Genomic DNA, 17,675 nt, shown 5'->3' with positions numbered 1-17,675 from the left:
TGCCAGCCAAAAGCCTACCTTGCAAGCAGGCCTTTGTAAGGATGGTGGTTTAGCCCAGCTATTGTTGACTCTCTTCTGCACAAAGTTAATAGCACAGTGTTAAAATCAGATGACCCTGGGCTCATACCCACATTCTGCTACTTACTGATGTGATCTTGAACAAGTTATCTAAATGCTTCACACACCTCAGTTTTTTCAACTGTTATATAACTTTAATTAGGCAATTATATCATCAGATTCCATTAAACAACATCAGATGACCACAAAAATCACATGCAGTAATGCACATACAACTCTTAGCACACTGATTACAAATAGTAATAACTCAATAAATATTGATGAATAATAATAGTATATATGGCAGCTGCCTTCACAGAGCTTAGAATAGAATGTATGAACATGATTCAAACAAATGAAATGGAGGGTAAATGTTTTGTGTGTGTTGTTGTGTATGTGTTACCAACTCTAAGTGCTATAGGAGTTGTAAGAGTGTTGCAACACTGCAATATATAAGAACCCACAAAAGCTGCCTTGCCAGAGCATGTATTCTTTTGCTACCTGTTATGTAGCCACAACCATAAAAGATAGAGTAGCTGACAGAAGTAGCTTTCAGAAAACAAAAGAAGCAGCTGAAATATAAGTGCCAATATTGAGTTACACTACTCTCTGAGAAAACTCTCCTTTACAGCTTCATAGTTAACGTGAATGTACCATTGTACTTGACATTGAAAAGTCTTAGATTGGAAAGCAGGATCTGAAGAAATTAGTGGGTAGATAGTCTGAGTTAGATACAGCCTAATGCTTTTGTGACTTTGTTGGAAATAAGATATTATTCCTGCATGACATTTTTATAACTGCTTGATGGGCAAATAGAATAATGAATTTTGATGAATAACTGCTGTACTTATAGATCCAGATGTAACTATAAGCAGGTACAGAATTTTCTTTTTTTGACATAACTAATGATTAAATATTATGACTACTTGGAAAACATTAGCTGAGTACAAACTTCCAGAATGATTGAATTAATAAATAAATGAATGAATGAGCTCAGAATATAATTAAGCCTATGTTTCATCAACAGGGACACCTGGGAAGCTAGCTCATGTTTAATAAAAATCATATGTGATGAGATCTTTTTTATTTTATCTTTCTTATTAGTAACAATAAACTAAGTTGCTTGTAGGATGGAGAGAAGTAATGGATGGTGTTGTTTTACATGTGTTAGATGCCTCCTCAAGCTAATATTAAGCATTTAGTAATTTTTATGAGATGATTATACTTTATTTTATATCATAATTTAAATTTTAACCCAGAACTGTTAGCAAGTAGACATATTTTATAAATGGTTGATATTAAGGAGTGAGGAGCTTTGATTATTTCTAAACCATTTATAAAGCACCTCTTTTTTTGCTAGAAAAAAGATTATAGATGGATTATGTAAATATATCTCATACAGGACATCATTCAACTAGAGTACGTAACTTAAAATAAAATTATTTGTTAAAATTATAACTTTTCCTGCATCTTGACTGATTCCAATATAGAAATTATCAAAGCTACCACAAAACAAAACAAAACAAAACAAAAAACAAATGCCAGCTCCTCTGAATGCTTTCTTTAGTCTCTACTCTTAATGAGCCACAGTGATACAAGAAGCCTTGATGTGTGTGTGCATGTGTGTGTATATGTGTGTGTGTGTGTGTGTGTGTGTGTATATATATATATATAATTATTTCACATTCATTGCAAATGAGTTGTAAATCATAGCCTATGTTCAAATTTAAATGTATGCACTTTTGGCAAACTTATAAAATGTAGTAATCAGTTAACATTAATTATTGAGGCACCACATAGAAAATAGTATACATGACATCAGTGATACTGAGAAGAAATGTTATTGTTATTAACCCAAGTAATTGATAAGCATTTTGTATTATTTTATCTTCAGCATTATTATTTATGTGTCAACTGGTTTTACACTAGGAGCTCAAGAAATACTGCATTATTCGATTCCCAGCTAGGGTACATTCCTGGGTTGCAGGCCATAACCCCCAGCAACCGCACATTGATGTTTCTCTCTCTCTCTCTCTCTCTCCCCCTTCCCTCCCTAAAAATAAATAAATAAAATGTTTAAAAAAATTTAAAAAAAAATCTATAAAAAAAAAAAGAAAAAGAAATACTGCATTAAACTGATTTGAGTTAAATTGAATTAAATGGAGTTAGTAAAGTAATTTTAAGAAAAATAATGCCCCAAGTTTCAGATGAAATATAATTTTAAGTTAAAAAGGGAATATGAAATCAAATCATTTACACATTGGCAAGTCTTATAAACTAGCCTGGACTTTCATCGATTCTAAAGCTCAATTGGTACATTGTCCCACTATTTTATAAAGCACCACTAAAGAAAAAAAATGCTGTGCATTAAAATAAGATGCAACACTTTATTAATATTTATAACTTTAATTTTATAATTACCAAAAAAGCTTTTTAGACATACTTAAACAGATTATTTTAATCATTTTAATTACTCTAGAATATTTTATGCATACACACATATTTAGAACATGTATATTAAATAGGTTGAGGAAGGCATTTAAAAACCTTCTTTCCAGTCAGTGTCTGTCTCTTCTAAATTAGTTTTTGAGTCCCCGATGTTCCTGTTTCACATAGGAAATTGTTCTGTTCACCCTTGAGGAAGCATATTTTAATTAAGAGACCCATCATTTTTCTCTAGTAATTCCATGTACACTACTGCATCCATTCTGTACATTTGCTGCTGGTACTGTTTTGACCTTACCAGAGTGTAACAACAGAAGATTTTTCAGACAACAGTGAGGATTGCATATTCCTTTTAAAATGGCCCTTAAGTAGTTTCATTGAAATGTGAGTTATTGCCATTGTGCAACCAAGCCACAGAAATAATAATCCAGCTCAAGCATTCATAGGCCTATGACTGAACCCTGAAGAAAAGAAATTGTTAAAAGATCATCAGGTGTAAAACATCCTTATTTCTAATGTTGAGGGTATAATAAGATATGGCAACAATAGGTGTCTTAGAATCAAAGAAACATGGTATTAAAGAAAAATCATAGTGGATTCTAATAAAAAATTTGAACTCTAATTAAGAGCATGTGTGTGTGTGCACATAGTATACTAAAAAATAAAACTCTAACACACACAAGTCATTTATGTAATGCCTAGATTTTTGTTACATAAGTTTACCTGCACTTATGAAGATACTGAGACAGTTGAGCTATGTCTTGTTAAAAAAAACTTTTCCATCAAAAGTTGAATGATTATAGTCATAAAGTATATATTAAGCAGTTCTAATTTATTATGTTATATCTTTTCCTATGTATGGCTAAAGATAACCAGTCAAACTAATTGGGAAATATTGAAAGTCTTCATTATTTTCTGTGTGAACTACAATTTTTCTTTGATAATTAAAATGTGCTTTCTCAGGTTTCAAAATTAACAATGTTAAAAATAAATAAATGGCCCAGCAACTGAATATTTCTTACTCTCATCTCTACTCAGGTCCCTTAAGCAGTATTTTGGTGAATAAATATGGTAGCAGGCCAGTGGTGATGGTGGGAGGCTTATTGTGCTCTGCGGGAATGGTTGCAGCCTCGTTTAGTTCCAGCGTGATAGAGCTCTACCTCTCTGTTGGACTCCTTGGAGGTAAGTTTTGTTTTCAGCTTGTTGTCTTAACACTGATGTTGTTTACAAAGCTCTCTAAAAAGCATGAACAAGAGAATATCTCACAGTTTTCCTTAAAATTTGTTTTTATATCAGATATAATCTTAAATTATTTTTTCAATTATTTTTACCTAGTATATGGAAATATTAGCAATGGGTTGTCCAATCAAAATCATTTTAAGTGATAGAAAAAAGGATTTATCAGATGTGTAATGCAGTGTGATATAAATGTCAAAAACAGAACAACTTCGGCATGTTTTCATTGTTTTACCCTTTACTCTTCAACCAGTTAAGATAACGGACAGAGACTTTCTGGCACATAAATAGCTTCATTGTTAAAAAATGTATTTTTCATTACTTATTACTATTTAGAGTATCTCATGTACATTTATAATAGGTTGAAAATGGTGCCAGAAAGGTATTTTCTGGATGCACTGACTCAGCTTTAGAAATAAAATTATTGGTGTCTGTGTTCTGTTTACGTAGAGCTTGGTGATGGTGCCCTTTTTTTCCTTACTAGGATTCTGTTTAAAAACCCTACAAGGCCCATTTGCCACTAAACACAGACATTTTCAAATGACATACTGCCATTTGATTATAGTTGTTTCTCATGCATAGTCTCTGGACTGAAACTGACCTGAATATGTACGTTTAGAAAACACTATTTTTTTAACCTCAATAATAAATTGAATCAAACAAACATGTACTCCATTTTGAGAAAGATTAGACTTCAAAATATAAATTAAATACTTTTCTTATGCCCACAGATAAAAAGATAAATATTTTCTCTTTATACTATGATTTTAGATCAGCTTAATCTTGCACTTATATATCATGTGATAAAAAAATAGACTCATTAAAGCCTATAACATATTGATGGTAAAAATCTTTCTCTTTACTATCTATTGACAACTCTCTTCTTTTTTGATATGTTAAAACACCTTTTATAAGTGAGCATCTTATTATATCTACAAATTGTCACAGTAGAGAGAATGTCCTTTCCTTTGTGCTGAAATACTACAGTTGACAATGAAAATAAAGCAAATTGATGTAGTAGGGAAAAGATGATTTTGGTATTGTTGTCCTATAAATATCAACAGCACTATACAGGGTGGGGCAAAAGTAGATTTATAGTTGTGAGTAGGCAAAAGTTTGTTATTTTATTATTTATTAAAATTGTATCATTTTCCATACAAATAATTGTAAGCTTACTTTTACCCCACCCTGTATATTATTCTAACTTCAGTTCTATTCCTGTGAGTTGTGACAGCTTTGGTGCTTCTAGAGTCAACCATTAAATACAACTACAAGAAATTTATCTTAAGTAATCACCAGTCAATAGATTTCGGTATCTGAAATCAGACAGATATTTTTGAAAACCTGATGTAGCACATATTTGCTTTTTGATCATGGGTAAATTAACCTCCTTGTGCCCTGTACTCTTTGTCTTTAAAATGGGGAAAATGATATCTTTATTCTTTGGGAGTTCTTGGAATAATTAAATGAAAATATTAACATATAATACTTTATATTGCCCAACATTTTGTTACTTTTACATAAATATTAGCAAATAATAATACTAATCACAATTCATTATACAATGTCACATGCCTGGTCAGGGCACATGCCTGGGTTTCAAACCTGGTCTCCAATTGCGGTACATGTGAGAGGAAACTAATTGATGTTTCTCTCACACATCAATGTATCTCTCCTCTTTCTCCCCACACCTTTAAAAATAAGTAAATAACATATTTTTAAAAAGAAAATAATTTGTATTAAATGTTTGTAATAATTATTTTTACTCAGAACTGAGTATCCCGTAATCTACATACTTAACTACTTTGCAGTACTGTCTCAATTTACATAAACTGGTAAATGCAGAATTCTTTTATAGCCCTTAAAATAATATGGAATAATACTTAGGCTAAGGGTGAAAGACAGATAATTTCTATAAATCAATTTTATGTACTTTTAAAACAGACTTATTTGTTACTATTGCTAAATAGTACCTTGGCAAACTATAAGAAATATCTCATTTTCAAAGGCAGTATTTAGCACTGCCAAGGAGTTCCCTAGACAGCAGGAACTTTTGACTTGTATAAGCAATAACCTTTACTCCCTGAAATAAGAATATGTTTCAAGCCCAAATATTTATTTTTTTTAGCTAACACACATGTGCATCTATATTCACAAGATGTGTAATGTAAAGGATAAAGAACTTGAAACTAATGGCATTAATTTTTTATTATTTTATTATTTGCATAGTTTTGAAGATATATCTCTGGGGACATCCAAGATTGTTTGTAAGTGACAAAGGTTCTAGTCTGTTCAACTCTGAAAAGAAAGCATTTTAAATGTGGCCTTTTCCACAAGGAAAAAAATCTATCCCATGTATATGAATATCAGTATAAAAAGAGATGAAAATCTGTGGAATTAAGTGATTATAAGAACTAATCATTTTGTCTTAGTTTCAGTCTATTCTATGATTAAACATCAGTACAAGTTTTTGGTTTTACTTTTGTGGTTTGAAATGAAAGGTTTATGAAACTGTTGGACATATCAAGTGCCCAGGTGTGAGAACCTTTGTATGTGACATTCTATTGATTATGTCATTAACAAAAATCACTACCTGCTACTGCATTTCGAGTTCTGCCTCACCTAGTTCAATATACATTGTGAGGAGTCGTTGCTTTTGTGAGTGGCATAACGCATGTGTGTTTCTTTTCCTTTTGTTTTGTTCTTTACAGGTTTAGGTCTGGCCTTCAACCTGCAACCCGCCTTAACAATCATTGGCAAATACTTCTATAAAAAACGGCCAATGGCAAATGGAATCGCCATGGCAGGAAGTCCTGTGTTCTTAAGTACTTTAGCTCCTTTCAATCAGTTCCTTTTTAATACTTACGGCTGGAAAGGGAGTTTCTTGATTTTGGGAGGAATATTGTTGAATGCCTGTGTTGCGGGGTCCCTCATGAGACCCGTTGGACCCACACAAACTGCTAAGTCTAAAACTAAGATTGGTGTGACAGCACATGAGGCAAGTGTGGAGAAAAGCCATCAGAAGACATCAATATGGAAAACAATTGATAAATATTTTGATTTCTCCCTTTTCAAGCATAGGGGATTTTTGATATACTTATCTGGAAATGTCATTATGTTCCTAGGATTTTTTGCCCCCGTTATATTTTTGGCTCCATATGCTAAAGATAAGGGAATTGATGAGTATTCTGCAGCCTTCTTGCTGTCTGTCATGGCTTTTGTTGATATGTTTGCAAGGCCTTCTGTAGGATTTATTGCAAACTCCAAACTCATTCGACCTCGAATCCAGTATTTCTTCAGTTTTGCAGTCATGTTCACTGGAGTGTGTCATCTCTTGTGCCCACTGGCACAGGACTACACAAGCCTGGTGTTTTATGCTATATTTTTTGGCCTTGGATTTGGGAGTGTTAGCAGTGTCCTCTTTGAAAGTCTCATGGACCTCGTTGGTGCTCAAAGATTTTCCAGCGCTGTGGGACTCGTCACAATTGTGGAGTGTTGCCCAGTTCTTCTTGGGCCTCCTCTTGCTGGTAAGAATATTTCCCATCAAGGAAAACAAAAAGCAGAAAATCAATGGTCATTAATTGAGACTTTCTTTGTAGCACATAATGTGCCTTGTAAGGGAAAAAAATACTAATAGCCTGGAAGGCTGTGGGTGTGTTAATTTTAGGTTTTATTATGTGTTTTTAAACCTCATAATTAGCTGAATTTAAATCTAAATTTGTTTCAGAACCTGAATATATGAACTTAAGAATTTAAGTTAAACTGACAATTAGTAGCATAATTTTTAGGTTTTTACCCATATCATTTGTTTTATACTTTTAAAAATGTATCATAAAAATGTCACTTTTTAATTATCGTGTTAATATTGCCAAACCATGGCACCCGCTGTGGCTATGACAGTAACTGATTTGTGGGCCTTCTTGAAGCTCTCATCCTATAGCCAGAATACTTCCATTTTTTTCATCCTGTTTCTGCCTCCTGCTACCCCGGACACTCCACAAGTGGTGTCTGGCGCTCTGTTGGCACTCTGGGAGTACTTTTGAACAGATGGGTCTTGCTGTAGTTACTTCTCACACAATGGCTGCTGTCTCTGTTCCTCTTCTTAGTAGAGCAGTAAGGGGTAGGGAAAGCATGGTTTTAATTTGTTTCAGCCCAAATTTTCACTGCTGTGCTCACACAGAGCTGAAACTTTAGTTCTGGAAATCATGTATTGTTCCCTGATAATGATAAAAAATTCCCAAAACATTTAGAAAGTATGTAGCTATGGTAGCCCAAGGCGACATTACCTCTGATGGTGTCACAGAACTAATTTTTTAATGTATTTTGAAGTATCATAGTCACTGTATGCATAGAAATATTGACTTAAAATTAGAATGGAAAATTAAATTATGCTATTTTTCTTATGCTCATGTATGCATCATATTTATTCAAATAAACCTATTCCATCATTTACCTAGTTAAAACAAGGAAGCCTGTCCACATAGATAATTTTATAAGCAGCTACATTTAATGTTAACTACTGACAAGATTTTAGTCAGAATGAGAGAGATTCTGATTAAACAAGTAGGTCTATGTAAGAATCACCAGGAATTAGCAGACAGTAAAAACATGAATTTGTGTACACTCAATTTTTCTGATAATTATTGTTAAGATTTAAGTTTCTGCAAAAGCAAGAGGCAAAACTGTGTACTGAAACATTTTTTAAAGTTAATAAACCCTCAGATTATAGGGTACCAGGTTAGTTTTTAAATGTTTTTAATAATCAAATGAAATAAATTCTTCCTGATTAGTGTCTTAATAATTTAGATTCAGATAAACTAGAAAAAAAAACTGTGATTAAGCCACAGGAGTGACTTAACACTTAACCAGAAGTTTGGTGAAGCCATTTTACATATCAGTTACCAATTTGAGATTCATACAGACTTTGACTTGAACCAGATTCTGCCACTCTCTGACTATGTAACCAGGTGAGATTTCTTCAGAGTGACCTGGTAGGATTAAATGAGATATTGCAAAGAAAAATGTTTAGCCTCATGCTGGGCATAGAAAAAGAATTTAGTAAACATTGCATCCTGTTCTGAACTTTATAAAAGCCTTTGGATCTTTCTTAAAGAATATAGTTTTCCCCTTTATTGAAAAGATAGGAAGCATGGAAAGGAATGAAGCAATCTAAAAATGTATGCTGTAAGTTAATAGATAGGTAAGTATATCTACTTCTACATGTATAGATATAAAAATGTATCTCACACATGTATGTATTTATGAAATTGCACCCCAAAGCATATATACTTACTTTGTCTTAATTGTGCATTTTTATTGAGGGAAATAATGTTCCCTCAATAATTTTAATATACTGGTAATATAATGTTGGATGTTCCCATATGTGCCTTCATTTACATATATAAAAGTATTATCTAGACTACTTTTGCTTTATTAAAAATCATTTAATATTAACTTAAGAAATAAGTACTTTGTGGAAGAATTTATTTGAAAATTTCATTATTTATGGCTCATTTATTATTTTTTCCTAAAAGATGTTTTTTTTGTCTCTTAGGTAAATTGGTGGACGAAACTGGAGAATATAAATATATGTATCTGGCCTGTGGAGCTATTGTGTTCTTATCAAGTGTGTGGCTGCTTGTTGGCAATGCTATAAACTATAGATTGCTTGCAAAGGAAAAGCAATTGGAAGAAGCAAAGAAAATTCATAAGCCTGTGTTCAGAGAATCTGAACCCTTGAGGCAGTCTAAAGAATGTGACGTTAATATCAAAAGTACGGGAGGAGGGAGTAATTTCTCAGAAAGAGAAACTAATATGTAGCAAGAATCACATCTCTGATTTTAGTGTTTATGACTTTTTTAGGAGTGTTTTTTCCAAAATATCGGAAAGGATTTTAATTGAAATAAAACTCCATAATTAACAATGGATATGAGACTTTTCTCAGTGGCAGATCTTAAATGTTTCCTTTTAAAAATTTGTTTAGGCAGGTAAATTTGAGATTATGCATATAAAGAATCAATGCAAGGACTTTAGTTCTGATTGTGATAATTAAAATAACTTTCAACTCTTCCAGTGACTTCCAGTCTTGATTATAGAGATCCAAATTCTGAACTCCTGGTTTAAGTAGTTAGGAGTACGTTTAATCCTATAAGAATTCCCTCTCCACATTTCACTTTTTTATATTAAAGTGTGAAATGGAATTAAAGGAAAATGAATTTCCACTTGCAGTCTCTGGAGAACAAGACAAATAATTTCAAAAGGAGTATCACTAATTATATTTTTTTACCTTAAAAAAAAATCCATGGAGAAACAAGAAATGAAGTGTGTTATATCTGTATACTACTGTGCAATGTGGTATGAACATGGGTGAAAATGAGGTGATCTTAATTTGAAAATATAGCTAACTGTTGTAAAAAAGAAAAGCATTTGCATACATAAAATAATATTGAAAAAAGCACTCCATTTAAAACCATTATTTCTGAACACTGTTGGATTTGATTAATCCATGCACATGATTTCTTTGAAAGGGCCATTAGTACCTGGTGCTAGAGAATAGAATCCTCAAATAATTTTGAGAATTTTTACCTAATGTGTAAATTATATTAAAAGCCTACATTACTCTAAGCAATAAGCTATGTCCATTGATTTTAAAAAGGATTTTTGTTAGTAATCCAGAAAGTAATAACCAGGGATTCATTTTAACCAGAACTCATACTGAGACATCAAGTGGAATCAGCCTGAATCCAGTAGACAGTCATGCAGATAGGCCAAGCTCTAATTTTTCCCAACATGTAGTGGTGATCAGTGGTGTACTGTAATCAGTGATCCAACTGCATAAAGCTAAGAGTGGGAGGTGCTTATAATGAACCCTCTGAAGTCTCATCCTCCTCCCTTCCCCAAAATGCAAAAGCAAAAAACAAAAATCACAAATAGACTTTTACTCAGCCACTGAAAATGCCTCACTATAAGAATGGCAGCACTTGCAAATTCTGCCCTCTACTGATTGACTTCCTGCTGCCTCTGAACACAACTAAGCCAGGAGACTGTTAAAAACAAAACAAAAACAAAACAACAAGAGCAACAAAAAACGTCTAGGTTCCAAGCTGTGTGTGACTTGGTACACATTTTGGAGGTGTAGGGCTCGTGTATAACACTATAGCAAGCAGCTTGCAACTGCAGCCAGATTAATTGAACAGTTTCTTATTTTCATAACTATGTGAAAACATCTGGGACTCTGAATCACTTTTGAATACAGTCGCATATGATAGTTCTGCTTTTAACCAAGAAGGAAACTGTGCATTGAGACTAAAGCTATAAATATTTAAGTACATCTATAGATCTGAAGTTTAAGATCATGTTTAATAAAAGTCATTCAGTACTTGATTACTGAAGTGTTGTCATTCTTAAGATGGCAAAAGAAATTTGTTGTTTTCTTTTATTGCAGTAGAGGCAGGTGCTATTCTTATTTCTAATAAGATTGTACCTGGATACCAAGTTTTTGTGATACTTAACGTTAAGGATTTGCTTTGTAAAATGTATGCACTGTTTAAGCAGTTATATAAAATTCCATATTTCATTTAACATTCACTTTTTGCATATGAAAGAGTTATTTATATTTTTCAAATATTAAGCAAAACAATATGTGCCAATACCATAGGTAAATTAATCAGGGAAATGTGACTATATACACTGATTTTTTAAATTCAATTTTGCCCAATCTTAAATCTTGAAGGATCTATTTTCATATGTCACTGATTCATCACAAGAAATGCAACATCATAAATTAATAGCTCTACAATCTTAAACATTCCCAAAAATGTCTTAAATTCTCTGAAGGTAACTAAATTAATATAGATATCAGACCTGGGTGGTGGGGCATTAAACAGCAAAATAAAGATTGTGGGGTTTTAGGTCTAAGGCTGTAGTCCTTTTTATCGCCTGCTAGTAGAGACATGCTGGTGTGGTGGGTGCGTTCCAGTGGCTTTCTCCATGAAAGGAGGTTCATGTACATACCGATAAATTTCTTGTCAAAAACCAATTCATATTTATTCCTTGCTTATTTTCATTATCTTTTCATTTCTGATACTGATTATAATAAACTGTTAAAAATAGAAAGGGAAGGGAAATTGTGCAAAGCACATGACATGATATATGTAGTTGTGGCTGATAGTGACAAGGCACAAAGTTAGAAATATGCACACACACAAATTCCCAGACATAAATATTGAAAATTCAGTCAGAACATACCTGAAACAGTGATGTAAACTCACATACAAGACTCAGAATTGTTCCATGATAAAATAAAATTTTCTACTGGTTCACTCTTCCCATTCCCTTAAACTTGTTAAAATATCTAATATTTGTTGCTTTAGCTGAATCTTTCAAAGATTGTAAAGAGAATATCATCTTAGAATATTGATTATTATGTAGTCACACTAATGGAGGAGGAAGTGTAGCTGGCTTCTGTGTCTGCAAGTATTAGTGCAGAATATATTTCTTCTCCTAATGAAACTGGGATTTTGATGTTCAAAATACCATGAAGCAAAGTCAGAGAACACTATTAACCCTCTTCAATCCTATTCCCCCATAATGGAATTGTGCAGAAGGAAGATTTTCTTAAACCAGAGTATAACATAATTCACAACCACTGGCTAGTTTATTTTTCCATTTGTGGTACCTGAGCTCCCCATATTTTTCACCATTTCAGCTTAAATATGCCTTTACTAATTTATGAGTAGAATATTGGGTATAAACTTGTCTTGTGTTATCCCCACCCTCTTTCCTGATCATTTCTAGATCCAATCAGCACAAATTCAAGAGGCAATGCATGAGGCTCTTATGTATTTCCTCTTACATTGGAAAACGTGATGTTTTCTCATGTGGCTCATAACTTTCACGTCTTTATGTGGCTCATAACTTTCACTTCTTTAGGACCATGTTCCAACTACCTGATCTCCACTCCCTTCCCCAGACACTAGGAAATACGTGAAATTGTTAGGTTTGATACACTTGAATGTGACTTTAGAAATCTAGGTATTTTTTACTCATCCTTCTTTGGTTGCACATGACAATTGAGGATACAGAAAAAGACCACAAGATATACGAAGGGGGACCCCGAAAAACAAAATCATCTTCGGGAGGGTGAGCCCCTTGCAGTACAGGCTTCTCTAGCTACATGAGTGTTCTAGGAACCTACCTGGATCAGTGTATGAGATGAAGTTGTGATAGAGGCTGTGTGCAGCTTCAGTGAATTTTTTTGAAGACTCAGTGCATTTGTGCATTTCATAATGGCTGATTTGCAAGAGCACCTGCCCACACCATGCTGAGAGTTCAGCAGTGTTTGACCACAAACAACATGACTCCCACATCCCACCCTCCCTATTCACCTGATCTCACCCAGGGTGACTTTTTGTTTTCCCAGATGAAAAAAGTCCTGAAAGGGAAACATTTTGCTTATGTGGAAGAAGTGAACCAAAAAATGACGGAAACACTAAAAGGCATTAAAATTGATGAGTTCAAAAACTATTTTGAGCAGTGGAAAAACGATATCTCAATAGGTGTATCACATCAAATGGAGAGTATTTTGAAGGTGACTGAAGTTTAAACATGTAAGAGTAAATACACAGCTTTTATAAATACTGGGGGGGGGGTTTGGTCCCTCCTTGTATGATGTAACTTGATGTTATAAAAGCTAGAGTTACCTTTAATCAGTTAGTTGAAACTTATTTTCCATCCAAAAAATACATTTCCTTAAAAAAAAAAACCTCTCATTTGTATAATATTTCAGACTTTTAATAAACCAAATTAAAAAGTATGACTGTTAGGCTCAATTTAATAGGGAGAAAGAATGCAAAGTGGGAAAGGAACTAGTATTTATGTATTATGCATTTTGCCTGTCTAATACCTTTTGATATTCAAGCCAAATCACAGATAGAGACTGATACTGGCCTGATATAATAGATGAGTGAAACAAAACCCAAAACAGACATGCAAAGGAATTCAGCAAATTACCAATGTTAAAAGGTAACATGTGGCAGAATCCAAACTAAAACTCAGGTTTATCCGAAAGCAGGAGGAGTCTGTAGGGTGTTCACTGCCATGCTGCCTCCTAATAGAAGCTGTAGAGGCAAAGCTATGATACAGTACAGGTACAAACAATTTAAACCTGATGTGGTAAACCAATTAGGTTTAACTTCAGCTTGTATTATGATTTATACAGTGTTTATTAGAGGCTGCATTTGGTATAACCTGAATACATAATTTCAAGTTGGCTGCCTTTCTAGTCAATGCACATTATCCCAGATTATGTTAATGATTATATAATATCCATAATTGTTTTAATGTGACTTTTTCATAAAAGTAATGACATATTTTTATGACTCAAGCATAATACATTTTCCCCGAGGTTGGATTTAGAAGAGAAATGTTATTTTCTTTATGGATAAGTAATTCCCATATCGGTTGCTACTTATAATGACTCAAGAATTAAGAGTACTTAACTGTGGAACATTGTTTTCAGAATCATGATACCCATTTACAGGATTATCCTGAGTTGCCAAAAATAACTTTAAAAAGTTTGTGATATACAAATGGTTGGGTTCATCTATGCAATACGTATTCATCCCCATCATTTTATGCAACGGCCCCTACATCCTTACTCATTTTTCAAGTTTTCATAAACATCTGCATGGTCATTCTTTCTATCCATTTGTTTGAACAAGTGCCGTTGCTTTTTCCTCTAATTCTAGACTTTTGGTGTCCTTAGAATATTGTTCTCCTTAACTTTATTTCAGATGGTGCACTTGTAATGCCTTAAATCCTTCACAATGTCACCATGCTGCATCTGGTCTCATTTGCGATTCATGGCAATGGCCATATTTCTGGGGCCAACAGTGTATACTTTTGGCAATTACCATTCATCTTCACAAATAAAGGAACTTGTATGAATGTAGATGCAAGGTTTCCTGGATAAGGAAGGTGCATATATTCTAGTTTTTTGTTAAAATGCCTTCCTTATGTATGATACGTATATACTTGAACGTGATTTTTAAAAATCTATAAATATCGATCTTTCTGTCCTAGGCCTTTGCTATCCTGTATGTTTCTAATTTTCTTAAAGTGCCTGACAACTTGGAGAAACCAAACTTACCATCCAGCATAACACCATAATATCCATCTTGTGTTGATATAGCATACTAAGTAGATTTCTTACCCCAACACTTCACAGTACCGAAGAGCATCCAAATTATTGAGATAAAAGTTGAAATCAGTCTTTATTCATGTCAGTTTTATAAAGTTTTGATTTCTGCATATCCTGGTATAAGATCTCATGTTTGAGAAAGCCGAGAGGTCTAATTATCTGTAATTATAACACTTATATAATCGAAATCATAAGCTATCTCTGTTGATAATTAAAAATTGAATAATTCGCTGACCTCCTGTCACTCTTTCATTCTGCTGTTCTCTCCTCTGCTGCCAGCAGTTTGTACACAGTGGGTGTTGACTCTGCAGGGCCCTGCGGTCTGGTTTCCTTCAGTCTTTTATCTCTGGCTGCTTTCCTCTCACACTATTTGACTGGTGTTCAGTCCACGAAAGAATCATTGGGGTAGTGTTGAGAGTTACAATGTTACATCTCTGCCTTAAGAGGAAAAGTAAAATTTCAGAAAAGCTTTTCAGTTTTAGTGGAACATACGGGAATTTTTAGACTATATCATTTCGACCAAGTCCATGCTACTTTACCTTCTTCCTTCCTTTTATTTGTATAATAATATTTAATCATTTTCTTTTAATAATTTTTTACAGTGTTTTGGTCAAATTCTTTAGCATTTTTAATGTAATTGTGGATATTGTTAGTATAGGATTTTTTGCATAATCCCCATATTTTTCAGTCTTCAGAGGTACTTGTTAGTAAGGTGTGCAATATTCAGTCTTTCAGCAGGTGTTACTCAGTGATCATAAATTCATTCTCTTTTCAGCAAATATTTTTCCTTACACAGTATAACAAGCTTTTTGCCCTTTAAGTTCAAATATGGCAAAATCAGCTAGAGAAGCTCTGTGTGAGAACACTGGTACTCAATATTCTGTCTAGGTGTAGATCTGTAAAGAGTTCTGGTCAGATGAACAAAAGAATGGAATTCTTGTCTCACATGAATGTCAGGGTTAAATTTTAAAATGTTCTTCTAAGACTCTTATTCTAGGTGTGTTGTTGTTTTACTTTGACATGCATCTAAATAAAGGATTTTAAGTTCGACCCAGTTTACATAGCTGTTCATTAAAGTAGAGCACACATTTCTGATTTTATTTTTCTACCACATGCTATTCTAAGTATAAAATATTTCTGGGTTTAGTAAGAAAGGACATGGGTACTGAACTGTTTATTTTCTAAGCATTCTATGTAATTTTTATTTGTATCACCTTCTCAGCCTTCTAAGTTAGGTTTGTTAGATATTCACAGTTTTGAAAATGATGCTAGAACAGGCCAAGGGCTCTGTATGGACACACACCTGTCCCACGACTAGACGACTGCATGAGCCGTTTTGTGCGTGGTGGGGAGCTCTGCTGAGTGAGTGCTTACTTTACTGGAAATGTAGTCTGACATGTCTGGAAAAGATAAGTTTCCTTTGTTTCCGAATGAATATATTTCTTCATGAGTAACTGAATGTCACTCACAAAACTGTGGTTTTAAATTTAATTTGAAGACTATTTGCTGATTCTCACAACAGATAATTCTGAGTAAATTAGTCATAATAACTAGGGGGATGAATGTTTTTGCCCAATACTCATTGTTATAGCAATATGTTAGTCATGAAAAATACCCATTGATAATATGTTTATAGAATCTGTGTGTCAATATTCCATTAATTCCCTTTTTTAGCTTATGTTCATATGTTATTTTAGAAGCCTTATTCACTTACTGGTTTCTCAAAAGTATAATGCCACAGCATAGAACACACAATACAAATTTGTTGAATTACTAAGTCATCTGCAAGAAACTATTGCCATTGTATAATCTTGGGGAGACACCTCAACATTTTTTGACCTAAGTAGCTGAGGATGGGTTAATAAAATAATTAATATAGGATCTATCTCAAAAATGCTTGCTTTTTAAATGGTCATTTCACCTATTAAACAATAATAAACTCTCTAAGATGTGTCCTGCAACAGTAAGGACAGATATGTCCTATCTACCTCCCTTCTCATTCTATCTAGATAGAAATCCTTTCTAGATTTTTCCTTTTTGATTCCATTGCAGAAAGAAAAAAAAATTACTCCTAAATAAAAAATCCCTAAAGGGGAAGAATAGTTGCTATTAGGAATTTGGTCTGTGAAATGTAAAAACAGTAATCTGTACTCAGTATTTGTTGCTTAGTTAATCAAGAATATTTACTCTATGAACACACTTTAATAAAAGTTTTGATAGACAGATGTGTCACAGTAAAATCTTTCACAAACGGGGCCCTAAATGCATTTGCAGTCAGTGATGTGCTTTGTTAGATTAAACCAAACTGATGTTCATGGACTCAGTCCGTGCTGTCAGTGTAACCCAGCAGCAGTGAGTGCATCAGCATCAGTGAGAGAGCAGCTCCTTCTCTGTGATGATGGCAAAGATGAGATCAGCTACAACAATGCATACATTGTTTTGGAGATGAAAATGCAGGATCTTTCCATTTATTGGCTAAAATTTATATTTGATTTGAAGCTTTTTATTTACAAGCACTTCTCTCCAAATGCTTTAAAATAGAGTGCTAATATTTTCCAGAGTGAATGATTCCCCATTTTTGAGGAACTTTAGAAAACATTTTATTTACCACTTGTATTACTTTAACATTACATGTAATGACGCATTGCTCATATAGATATAAGATTTTTCTTGGCTGCAGCTGCACCTGGCTAACTTTTGTTAGAATTCTTTAGGGGTTCGAGTTAGGGGTTAAGCT

The 17,675-nt window shown here is 33.5% G+C and overlaps 1 protein-coding gene across 1 annotated transcript in view; it reads left to right on the top strand.

Annotated features, from left to right (window-relative positions):
• Positions 1-15,166, top strand: part of SLC16A7 (solute carrier family 16 member 7) — an 89,941-nt gene extending 74,775 nt beyond the window's left edge. The window contains 3 exon segments of the mRNA XM_028533417.2: positions 3,541-3,684; positions 6,450-7,265; positions 9,293-15,166. Of these exon segments, the coding sequence (XP_028389218.1) occupies positions 3,541-3,684; positions 6,450-7,265; positions 9,293-9,558 (1,226 nt within the window). The 3' untranslated portion in view covers positions 9,559-15,166.
• The last annotated feature ends 2,509 nt before the right edge of the window (positions 15,167-17,675 follow it).

The sequence above is a fragment of the Phyllostomus discolor genome, chromosome 2, assembly GCF_004126475.2.
Source record: "Phyllostomus discolor isolate MPI-MPIP mPhyDis1 chromosome 2, mPhyDis1.pri.v3, whole genome shotgun sequence".
NCBI lineage: Eukaryota > Metazoa > Chordata > Mammalia > Chiroptera > Phyllostomidae > Phyllostomus > Phyllostomus discolor.
The sequence above is the reverse complement of the archived record's forward strand: the minus strand, read 5'-3'. Positions and strand labels throughout refer to the sequence as shown.